General features: G+C 35.7%; 1 protein-coding gene across 4 annotated transcripts in view; it reads left to right on the top strand.

Annotated features, from left to right (window-relative positions):
- LOC309604945 (centrosomal protein of 78 kDa-like) overlaps nucleotides 1-12,855 on the top strand; it is a 58,779-nt gene that overhangs the window by 12,585 nt on the left and 33,339 nt on the right. For 3 of the 4 annotated variants that reach the window (XM_082340058.1, XM_082340057.1, XM_082340056.1), the window contains one exon: nucleotides 3,097-3,223. In XM_082340058.1, the coding sequence (XP_082196184.1) occupies nucleotides 3,097-3,223 (127 nt within the window). Of the gene's footprint in view, nucleotides 1-3,096; nucleotides 6,023-7,049; nucleotides 11,080-12,855 lie in introns of those variants that run through there. The other variant, XR_014231168.1, reaches the window with a different exon arrangement.

Genomic DNA, 12,855 nt, shown 5'->3' with positions numbered 1-12,855 from the left:
CTTCTACTGATAATGTTTATATTGTTTCTAAGAGACCTTAACTTTTTATTTTCTGGAACATATTATCGTTAGTCACAAATAGTCTTTATTTTTTTGGTGATGAGAATGAATAGTAGGAGCAGCATTTGTTAAACCAAATCTAATATGAAACTGACTCTTTCTTGTGAGTAAGTTTGAATTTTGAAACAGTAAAGCAATAAGGTTTAATATAAAGCAAAATAATTTTTTTATGTTTATGATCTGCCAATTTCCCAAAAAAAGTTCTGTGGTGACTTTAGTTATATACCAGATACATTAAAATCACCAATGGACAACACATCTTTTATTCAGGTGCCCTCTGAAAGTTTTAAAAATTTGTTGACTTAATACCACTGAACGGTACACTTTAAAATGGTTAAAATAATAAATTTTCTGTTTTATATATTTTACCACAATTTTTTTTTTAAGAATTTCACTTTAAAAAAAAATAATAATTAATTAATTAATTTATTTTTGGCTGTGTTGGGTCTTCGTTTACTGTGCGAGGGCTTTCTCTAGTTGCGGCAAGCAGGGGCCACTCTTCATCGCGGTGCGCGGGCCTCTCACTATCGCGGCCTCTCTTGTTGCGGAGCACAGGCTCCAGACGCGCAGGCTCAGTAGTTGTGGCACACGGGCTTAGTTGCTCCGCGGCATGTGGCATCTTCCTAGACCAGGGCTCGAACCCGTGTCCCCTGCATTGGCAGGCAGATTCTCAACCACTGCGCCACCAGGAAGCCCCACAATTTATTTAAAATGTGTTGTTTGAAGATTTTTGGGTTTTATAAAGGTATTGTATTAGCATAACAATGAAAAATTTAAAAGACCACCTCTAATCCCATTATCCTGTCAAGCAATATATACATTTTTATTTTCTCTTCCTGCTGTCTATAAACATAATTCCATATAGCTTCAATATAATTTGCCATGTTTATCTTTTCATACTAAATTTAAATTTTATGATTCATAGTTATACTTTTTAACATTGTATTCACAAGGTTTCATTGAGATGGTCAATTTTTTAAATTGGTGAAAAATTGGAAATAACCTAAAATCAACTATTGTAAACATCTTCATAAATACAGCTTTTTTTTTCTACTTAAAGATGTATGTTTTTGATTCTCTATTAATCAACTTGCTTGGACAATAGTGTATTAAATAGAAGTTGTTAAGAGTGTTTATGAAGTCAAAAAAAAGCTTATGATCGTCTGCCAATTGTTATTTCAAGAGAATGATATTTTAATAATCAAATAGTACAACTAAGAAGTTAAGATTTGTGATATCACACTAATTAGATATTATTATTAAAAATTTATATCATATGTAAAGTGTTCTTAAAATAGCTAAGTTGACTTTTGCTATGATATTAGAAATGGAAATATATGTAAATAAAACATGTATATGTAAAACATATTAGGAATTCTGTAAAATTAGTACCTGGTGGTATATAATAGGGCATCATGGAATGAGAAGAAAACAATTAAACTTTTTTTTAATTTAGCATGATTAAACAAAGTGGAAATGTAACTGAAGTATACAAGCTCATTGAGCTATTTGAAGAGTAATTTTATTTCTTGGGCTTTATTTTGTATTTGCCTCAGTTATTTGGAGACATAGAGGTAAGCCAAATCAGTATCTGGGTATATACCTAGATCCAGGTGAGTATAGGTGTGAAATAATGGTGTGAATTGTGACACATTTATATTGAAATTATGTATGCCTAAAAAAAGATGGGAACTTTTATTAGAAATATTTTTTATCTCCTAACAAGAAAAGTGTAATTAAAAAAAATTTAATACAAATGTATTTGCATTAGTTTCTGAAAGTAAAGGAAGGGTATACACATACAAACCACGTGCGTACAAACTTTTTTTTTTGACGGTAATTAAGTTAAAAAACACAATAAAATAGCACAAAATGAACTGAGCTCCTATATATTTTTAAGAGGCATGTAAATCACACAGGATTGTGTGGTGATTATCAGTAAGCTACACTCTATGAAATATTTGTCCTATATTACCACATACACTCCATTTTACCCTGCATCCTAATGCTGCTAAAATATAGCAGAAATCAGCAGCATAGCACAGGGAGATCAGCTCGGTGCTTTGCGATGACCTAGAGGGGTGGGATAGGGAGGGTGAGAGGGAGGCTCAAGAGGGAGGGGATATGGGGACATGTGTATGAATATGGCTGATTGGCTTTGTTGTGTAACAGAAACTAACAGAATTGTGAAGCAATTATACTCCAATAAAGATCTATTAAAATAAATCAAATAACATAAAATATAGTAGATTTGAAGGATAAATATAACAATTTTAACCTATGATATTTGTTTTCAGTAAATTCAAATTAAATATTTAAATGTGAATTTTAATATATGGCTTGTTCTAAATAAAATATTAACACATAAGTCTAGTTTTTGCAACCAAATATTTCATATAAAGATACTTGCCTCTTTACTACTGAAATATAGGATAAGTCTCCACATTTCACTATTTTATCCAGTGGGTTTCATTTGTTTTTTTGTGTATTTTCTATATGAAATCAAAGGAGCAGTGAAGGTTGACAGGCTTGTAGGAGAGTAACATTGACTCACCTACCACCCAGCAACTTGCAGCCTTATAACTTTTATTGTTTTTACATAGAAAAATTCATCTTAAATTGAAATTTTGGTCTAATTCTGAAGATTCTGTTTGGCAGAAGTCATGGGTGTATCTGTGTTTCTGTGTCCTTGAGATTCAGAAATGCCAAAGGTGTTCCAAGATTCAGTAAACTTGAGTGTTTCTGCATGATACATGAAATGTATCATACTTTGGGATTATTTTAAAAATTTATTTTTGCATTTCTGCACATCTCTATACTTTTGTTTTAGTTAAAATAACGTTACGGTAGAGAACTTATACTTTTAAAAAATGCTGGCTTATGTAAAACCTTTGTACAAAACGTTCCTCTTTTTAATGGCCTTGGCATCATTGTCAAGTGCCTGTTTGATTCCTTTCAAAGTGTACACATGTGACAGTTGCTCTGTAGACCTTTGGTGCATCTTGATTCCTTCTTTTCATGCTTTGTCAAACATAGGCTTGGCCGCAAAGAAACCTGTAAGTAAACACTCTGCTGGTAAAGAATGTTATGGTCCTGAACCTCTACCACTTGGTGTGTCTGGTTTCCTGCCGTGGCGTACTGCAGAACGTGCAAAAAGCAACAGGTAACGTGTTTGCATTCCCTGTCTTTTTCAGTCGTTCAGAATTCTTTATTTTGGAACTTCTATTATGTGGGAGGTCTCTGGTGCTTTCTATAGAGGCAAAAAGATAACTCACACATGGCTTCTGCCTAATGATCCCTCTAAGGAAGAAAAACAAAAAGTAATTGGGAGTTTCAAGTTGTTTCTCAAGTGTCACAGCAGAGGTAACCCCGTGGGAGTTTTGAGGAGACTAAAATTATCTCCAATTGTGCAGGTGAGAAAAGTTTCACTAAAGGAAGGTGTAGTTGAGCCAAGCCCTACAGCACAGAAGTAGGAATTCGGATATGTACGAATGGGAAAAAAGACATTTTAGGCATGGGAAATAGTTTAATGCAGAATGGATGAGAAATATGCATTAGACCTATTCTAAATCAACTGGCTTATTAACTCAGTAAATCAGATTTAGTGAGTCAAACTAGCTTTACCTGATTATTTATCCAGGGGATAGCTGTTCATAGTAATTTTTGTCATAGAACAGTAAATAAAATTGTTGAACTATAGCTTTAGGCTTGCGAAGTGAAATAGATTGCTCTAGATGATTTTTAAGTGACTTACTTGGTAGTATTCACGAAATTGGGGATTAACAATTGCTTAAGAAAACAAAGAGAATTGATTTTAAATAGTACTTGAAGTAGTTACTGTGTAAAATATCTGTTCAGTTGCTCATGTTAAATTGATGTTTATAATCCGCATTGGACAACCGACTACTTTTTTGCAAATGGTAATGTGAATTGCTGTTGCATAAACTATAGTGTTGAATCCCCAGTCTTTGCACTTGAGTTTAACAACTCTGTGGTTTCCTATCTTCTTCTTGAGACACTTAATATCAGGTCCATCCTCGTCACACAGAGTGGTAGATTAGAGAATGATTAATATCACCATTTAAATAAGGGAGACTGAAATCTCAACCATCCTGAACATAGGAACTGAAGGGGCCTCTCAGCAGTTCAGAGAGTTATCACCAAGCCAGTCGGCTGAATTCTGTTCAGTTTTCTCTGTAGCAGAGCCCTCCAGGTCCTTCTTTTGAGCTTATTTATTTTTATACCCAATTCTGTATGGATACTGTACATAATACTAAATAGTTGTATTAACTGAGTTTAACTGGTGATGTATTTACATCAAGATCTAACTTCATTTTGTTGATATCTTTTTAGGGGCTTTGCATTCATCAAAGCTCGTGATGTATGTAATCAGTTGCTGGTGTGTAGCTATCATATTTATGATATATAGGGCTTGAGTTGGGAAAGGTGGATGGTCATTCTTCTTGCTTTTTAAACTGACAGAGCCTTACAAGAAGCATTTCCCTCTCTGAAATAAATCCATGTAAAACATGTTTGGTCACTCTCCCAATGCAACTGTGTAGTTGTGTGGATTTGGCACACAACTGGCAGCCTTGTAGTTGTCTGTAAACAAGGAAGCCTGTTCTCCAGTCCGCAAATCAGCTGTTACCCAGTGAAACGAACTTGACTGCCATTTCTGACCCCTCACATGGAACTGTCATACTCAAGAATGTTCATATGTTTGCAAGAAACATTGTTTGCAGGCTATATGTACAAATTCCTGATCTGAAAGCCAATATAAAGCAACATCTCCCTCACCTCTGCTCTCTCACCAAGGCCACACACATTCCCTCGCTTATGGCCTCATGGCAAGCTAATACTGTGTGTATCAGATTCTCCTTCCCAGTGGTTCTGGGAGACTGCATAGTTGCTCTGTGAAAGGCACCATTGCTGAGATTGAGAGAAGAGCACCTTGGGTGTCAGTCCTGCCCTTGCATGCCCAGAGGGAGGGGTGTGCGCCTCGTTCTCCTGTTGGGAATTTCCCATGCTGCAGGTTTGCTGCTTGTTGTCAAAATGATGTCCTAGTGACTTGTCTTCTGCGTAGTTACATAATGCCAGCACACTTCTTTATGATCTGTAGAATTTATGGTGTTGTGGCCAGGTCAGGTTTTAAATATTTGGAAATGTCCAGTTGAACAACATTGCAGTGGCAGTGAAGCTTGACAGGAGAATTGTATTACTGTTACCCTAGTTTTGGCTTAAGGGTGATGAGAAGGTGAAATTTTTGATGGGTCAGTTTTAGTTGTGTATGTGTATGTGATTTATTTTTTAAAAATTCTAACATCTATCATACACAGCTTAGATATGTTGACTTTCTGATTATTCTTCTGATTCTTTCAGTCCCTTTACTGATGTATTTTCCTCTGAAAAACTACATTTTCTTCCGGACTGTTTTTGTCTGATAGTGAAGAATAAATTTTTTATTTGCAGTATAAAGTTGATCTGAGAGAAAATGTTTACCTTGGCTCTTCACTTGGCTTCTGTGAAAGAACCTTAATAAAATAATATGGGCAATTCCCATTACTAATCCTAACCATGTACAACAGAGGTCTGTACAGTAACATAGCAAAAAAAAGTTACTGTAATTTTACTTAGTCATTGCCTGTTTTAGACTAAGGAGCAGTGAGAGACATTTATAAATAATGATACCTCAGATCACTTTTGTTAAATGTCCTCTAATATTTGGATATTTGGTACCTGACTTGTGTTATCTTTTTTACAATCTTGTCTTCTTTCTTTGCACTTTAGTTTAACAACTCTGTGGTTTCCTATCTTCTTCTTGTGACACTCCGGTCCATCAGAATTTCCTGTGACTGTGACAGTAGAGAGTCCTTCCTCCTCAGAAATCGAAGAGGTCAATGATTCCTCAGAAAGTGTTCAGGAAGAGCCAGAGAAAATCAGTCTGAAACAAGAAGCATTGCCGGTACAAAGTTATCACTTTAAAGCTATAGAGAAGATTATTTTTCAAACGGAAGCCTGATTGCAACACGGCACAGCTTGTGTGAGGGTTCTGTTTTTCCCTCCCATCTGCATTGTATCCCCTTGAATGGTTCCTTAAGCTTAGACCAAGGTGAATGGTGGACATTTGAACTCTAAGAAATAAAAATCAAAACATGTCATTAGTAATATATTTTCCTTTCCTTAGAACCTTAGTATATTAGATTTAGGGAGAACCTTAGTGATCATACGATAAAGAAATTCAGTTCTGAATGAATATAGTCAGCTGATTCAGTGCTCTTGTTTTACAGATGAGAAACTTGACAGTTCTAGTAGAACTCTCTTTTTATAAGAGGAAAATATGGCCTCATTTTAAATAAAAGTAAAGTTGAAAAAAGTTTTGATGTTGATATTCTCCTTTCCTAAAATAAAAAATATCAAGAAGTTACATTATATTACCAAATAAACCAGACCTCTAATGTCATTCCATACTTTTGTTTGTATGGACAGAAAAGAAAAATTGATTTTCATAAGAAATTTTTGCACCTCAAAAATATTTATTTTATTTGAACTTAATGCAGAGCTGAACATTTCTAGTAAATAAAGGAACACTATTTGGGGGGACCTTGTCTTTGTGCTACAAAGTCCATGTTTAATTTTTTAAAATTATTTAATATGATTTTCTTTTCGTATGAAACATGAAACTTGACAGGTTTCAGAACTAATTATCCCATTATTGTAGGATTATGGTAATTACTCTTTGATTTTTCAAAAGAGAAAGTTAGATTTTTATTTTTTAAATTAAAATTAATGATAATGTAGAGACATTTTAAGAAAAAAACTTAGGAAATTATGAAATGTTAGAGTAGGAGAAATCTATACTTCATGTAGAGTTACCCCCTTTCGTTTTATAAGTGAGCACCTACAATTTGTAACATGTAAGTGGTTTATTAGTAAATGGCAGAGTACGACAAGACCCTAGAGCATCTAACCCACATTCCTTGTCATTTTAGATGTGATGTATTCATTTCCTTCACGAGAAGACCAGGAAATTGTATTTCTAAAAGCAATGATAGACACTGGGGAAGACCAAGAAGTTTAAACACTGGGACCACAGAATAGCAGATTCACAATGCACTGAGAACGCTTGCAGCTCTCCTCCATTTTCACAAGACACTACAATGATGGTATCAGAGTGTTTAAGTATATAAGCCCACAACAATCAAGAGATTTCAACATAGTTTTGAAAGACGGAAGACAAGTGGAAGAGTGTGAAACTGAAGCAGTAGAACAGATGAAAAGCTTCACCTAGAATATGCACAGAGACCACCTGCAACTGAGGAGGATTCTGACGCCACCTGCAGAAGTAGCCCCATGCTCAGATGCGCATGTAGGGGAGAGGGTTGAGTTAGTTAAAAGTGTGACAGAAATAGGGGAGCTCATTGAAGGTTTGGGTTTGGAGGAGTGGACTCCCAGCCCCGCCCTCACGCTCCTGAAATGAGATGATTTCATTTTGAAAACAGTGAAACTGGCGAGAACTAGGGCAGCTAGTATGAGTTTTTACACCCTAGAAAATTGTGTTTGGGAAGGATCCTATTACAGTTACTCCCCGCTTCTTCCTGCATAAGAAACCAATCAATCGTTGACTTCAGGGAGCTTTCTGCACTCATTCTTAAATAGAAAATAACTGTCATTTGCCTGATAGTTGAGTAAAGTTTACAACATGAGAGAGGGGGAAAAAGAGTGAAAACATATCCTAGTAGAACCAGGGACAATTTAGGGAACAAAATAATTTAAGAAAAAACCCTGATTAGTATCCTGAGAGAGGTTTAAAAAGAGCTAGCAACTATAAAATAAGACTAGGGTGTTAATTAAAAAGAGAATGGTCAGAAAGCAAGAGAGGGGTCTTGGAAATAAAAATATGGTTGCTGAAATAAATTCAGTATGAATTTAAAAAATTTCTCAGTATATAAAAAAGAAAGACACAATGCAAAATGTGATAGAAATATGTTAGAAAGGCTGCATCTGGGAGATCCAACATGTTACTGTTAGAAACTCGACCCAGAAAAAAAATGGAGGGAAGCTGTCAAAGGGCAACAAAATTCCCCATAGCTGAAAGTAGATATCAGGCCTTAGATTGAAAATAGTTACTCAAGTTTTGAGCAAGATGAACAAGAATAGACTCATACCTAAGCACCCTTCATTGTGAAACTTTAAAATACTGAAAAAATAAATTAAAATAGAATAAAATACTGAGAGGATACATCCATTCCAGAGAGAAAAATACTGGTCACCTAAAAAAAAAGTTAGAATCTGACTTTATCATACTTGTCATCAGCACCATGGATCCTGGAAGGCATTAGAAAAGATACCTCCAAAGTTTTTCAGGCACATAATTTTCACCCTAGGGGTTTGTATCCAGCCAAACTATTAGTCATAAGTGGAGGCTGAATAAGATATTTTGCACACAAAGAAATTTGAAAATTTTACCTCCTGTGATACACCTTAAGCTATTTATAGAAATAATCCAGCAAAATGGGGCAGTAAACCAAGAAGGAAGGTAATAGGAGATTCAGTGCAGAGAGCAGCTAGTCTAGATTGGAGAGGCTTCTATTGATTGTGTGATTGAGAGCTTAGAAACACCTTGAGGCATATTGTACTTACTAGGTATTAGACACTGTTGGAAAGGAGGAGGAAGAGGAAGAGGAGAAGGAAGTTGAACTCCAGAGGAGAAAAGGCTATACTGACATAAACATGAAGCAAACTAAACTATGGTTGATTTTTAACCTACTAATGGTGAGGAAGAGAAGAATCCACTTAAACTTGACACTATAGATGTCCCCTTTTTCAGTGACACACAGGGGTAATGACCACCTATGTAATTTGTTGTCCAAACCAGAACTTGTCCAAACTCCTTACACTTCAATAGTGTAAGGAGACGCTCTAATGCTGTAACATCAGGACAACAGGTATAAACTGGAACAGCCCAGGCGGCTTGGGGTATGTGGTCACCCTGCACAAGGGCAGTGACACTGACACAGTATGGAACGAGGTGTAGTCTATACACAGAGACACAGTACGTCTGCAGTGGGCAATATTAACTTAATTGTAATAATGGCAATACTGTCTTGGTTTGCAGCTTTTATTGTCAACTTGCATGTAATAACAAATAACTAACCTAAACTATACTTAGTATGTATTAGTATTAACTTGGTATGTACTGAAATGTATTGTGTACTAGTATGTAATTAGTATATATTAGGCTCTAAGTGTTTTGCATATATTAACTCATTTAATCCTCTGAATAGCCTTATGAGGTTGGTGCTAATATCATTCCCACTTTTGAGAAAAGGAAGCTAAGAGACAGGGAAGGAACTTGCCCAGGCTGTACCTAATTTAGGGTTGGATCGAGGCTTTGAGTTTAGGCTCTCTGCCTGTTCTCTTAAACCTTACTCCGTACTGACTCTCAAATAACAGAAGACTTAACTGCACATAGAACAGAATATAAATTTCAACTTTGACAACGTAAAAGCTAGGTTTCGAAGGTAGACAGGAGGTAGAAAAAAGGGAAGATAGTATGAATGTCCTCATTTTACAAAGCGTGACGTTGAGAGAGTTTATAGTTGATCAACAATGTCGGTTTTTAAGTATATCACTACAAGTCAAAGAGATCATGAGCAGTGGAATAACTAATGATGACATAACTTTACTGAGCAGTGTGGACATAGGAAAGAGTGTAAAGGAACTAAACTCTTACTTAGTAAGTTAGAAAGTGAACAGATAATGCCTCCAATTTAGTGAGAAAATAGTCATGTAAGAGTATTACTTGGAAATGGAGAAGAATTCAAAATAACAATAGTTGGGCCTCCCTGGTGGTTCAGTGGTTAAGAATCTGCCTGCCAAGGCAGGGGACACGGGTTCGAGCCCTGGTCCGGGAAGATCCCACATGCCATGGAGCAACGAAGCCCGTGCGCCACAACTACGGAGCCTGTGCTCTAGAGCCTGCGAGCCACAACTACTGAGCCCACGTGCCACAACTACTGAAGCCTGCACACCTAGATCCTGTGCTCCACTACAAGAGAAGCCACCACAATGAAGAGTAGCCCCCACTCACCACAACTAGAGAAAGCCTGCACGCAGCAACAAAGACCCAACACAGTCAAAAATAAATAAATAATAATAAAAAAAAGAATAAAAAATAACAATAGTTGACGTAAACCTCATAAAAAAGGAAATCCAAACAGCCAGTAAACACAGAGAAGTGTACAACTTCATTAAGTAATAAGAGAAAAGTGAGTCAAAACCAATGAAACTACATGCCAATCAGATTGACAGATACATAAAATCTGGTAGTATCAGGTATTGTAGACCTGGAGTACTATGGGAATCTTCTACCCTGCTTATACTGGAGTATAAATCGACGCAACTACTTTGGAAAGCATTTAGCACTCTCCATCAACTGAAGGTATATAAATAGCCTGTGACCCAGCAACCCTCACCCCCGCCCTGTGTAAATGCACCAGAATAACCGGTACAGCAGGATTCCTGTCCATGATTTGCATTAGCACAAACTGAAAACAAACCAAATGTCCATTAAGAGTCAAAAATTAAATAATGTGTATTCGTACAGTGGGAAAACTATCAAGCAATAAAATTGAATGAACGAGATCTACAGGCAGCAATGTGGATGAATTTTTTAAACCAATGTTGAGTGAAAGAAATAAGATACACAAGACTTCATATACTATGATCCTCTACATAAAGTTAGATGTTGAGAAAACTAAACTCTTTTGTTAGGGATGCATGCAGGTTAAAGGAAATGATTGTCAAGAAGTGAGGATGGTGTTTAACCGGGAAGAGGGAAGGAGCTTGTGATGAGAAAAGGATATGGGGGGGTTTTGAGATACTGACAAATATCAATACTTTCAGATTTGAGTAGTGGTTATGTAAGTATTCTCTTTTTATTTGTCACATTGACAGTTTTGTTCTGTGCACTTCTCAGTACGCATATCGTATTTTACAATTAAAAACCTGAGTAAAGAATCGGTTGCTTCTTGAATGCTGTATGTGGGAGTGGGATGAGACTATTTCATTTTAAGCCCTTCACTACTGCTTGCATTCACATGTTCATTCATTCAGCATTAATTGAACATATGCTGTGTACCAAACACTCTTCTAATTTTATATGTGTTTTAACTCGTAATCCTCACAAGAGCTCTGTGATATGGGAGCTTATCTCCTCACAAAAGCTCTGTGATATGGGAGCTTATCTCCATTTTATAGATGAGGAAGTTGAGGCCTAGAGTTATAGAACTTGTCCAAGGTTATATAGCTAATGGGTAGTGCCAGGCCCATTTGCCTCAGAGAATCTGAATTTTTACAATATAATCTAAAAGAGAAATTTAATTACTAATTATAAGCAAAAAAATTGCACATTAAAGAAGATGGCAAGTTTTCATCTATCCAGTTAGAGAAAAACACACTGTGTTTCACACATGTACATCTTGTATTGGCAGGGATTTTCCTTATTAAGCAATTATTTATTGACCGTCTATGTTGTGCTAGGCACAGGTGCTGGGGATAAACACTTAATAAAATACACCCCCTATCTTCAAATAACTTGCACTCTAAGTGAGGAAGTAAGCCAACAGTTATAGTAGAGGTTATATACTAAATGATACATCACTGATGGCAGTTTAAAATCTCAGAAATCTTTTGGAAAGAAGTTTGGAGATAGGTACCTCAGAGCCTTAAAAATGTTCACTTGCTTTGATCTCAAACTCATTTTTATGGACTTATTGCAAGAACGTTATTCTCAATATGGAAAAAAGCCTTCATGCATAAAAACGGTTATTTTGTCTGATAATGTTGAAAAGTTGGAAAGAATTTAAATGTGTAAAATGGTTAACCAGTAAACCCACTCAGTGGAATATTTTGTAGCCCACAAAAAAAAATCAAGGTTATGAATCCCTTGATTATATGAGAAATGATTGATTTCAATGTCAAATGGAGAAAAGTTGAACATAAAATTTGATATCCAATATGATGGGAGCTTTGTCCCAGAAAAATCACGCTAGCCAGTGTCGAGAAGGGAGGAAGGAGAGCAGATGACAGGAAGGAAAATTATTCCAAAGCCTTATCATTAGTCTTATTTAAGTAATAGAATATCAAGCAATTTTACTTTCTAACTTTTTTGGTTCCATATTTCCATGTAAGGGACATGAATTATGAATACTTTGTAGGAAGAGGGTACACTTTTTCACAGAAATTTAACACTGTGTTCTAATTCCCTCCATTAGAGGGAGAAACTATTTCATGTAATTGCACTTTGATGTGCTATTTAGAACTAGTCAGGAATTTTAGTCTACTTTGCTCTGACTGTGGGGAGGGTTTTTTGTTTGTTTGCTTATTTGTTTAGAATTTCTTTGAAATCAGTTTTAGAAGATTGATTAAACCATTATATTAAAAGTAAAGGAAGTTTGTAATTTTTTTCCCTTTTTCCCAATTGAAAACTTGACTGGCTTTAGTAATGAAACATTAAAGAATTTGAAGTTCTTAGACTCTCAATTTTTAAAACATATTCTGAATATAAAAATAGATGTTCATTGAGCAAATGTTTGAAAACAATGAACAACTTATTGAAGGAAATAAAAGCCACCTCTGCATGTACACACACCTAATCTGCTCTTTTGTCTTAAAAAAGTATCAAAAATATTTTGCCATATCCCTAAATATTCTTCTACATCAGAGAATTTGATTAAGCTTATGCATCATCTCCCAGGAAAAACGCACAGATATATTTTGAATGTAGAACTCCTG

The sequence above is a fragment of the Balaenoptera borealis genome (genome assembly GCF_965194805.1).
Source record: "Balaenoptera borealis genome assembly, chromosome: 11".
Lineage (NCBI taxonomy): Eukaryota > Metazoa > Chordata > Mammalia > Artiodactyla > Balaenopteridae > Balaenoptera > Balaenoptera borealis.
The sequence above is the reverse complement of the archived record's forward strand: the minus strand, read 5'-3'. Positions and strand labels throughout refer to the sequence as shown.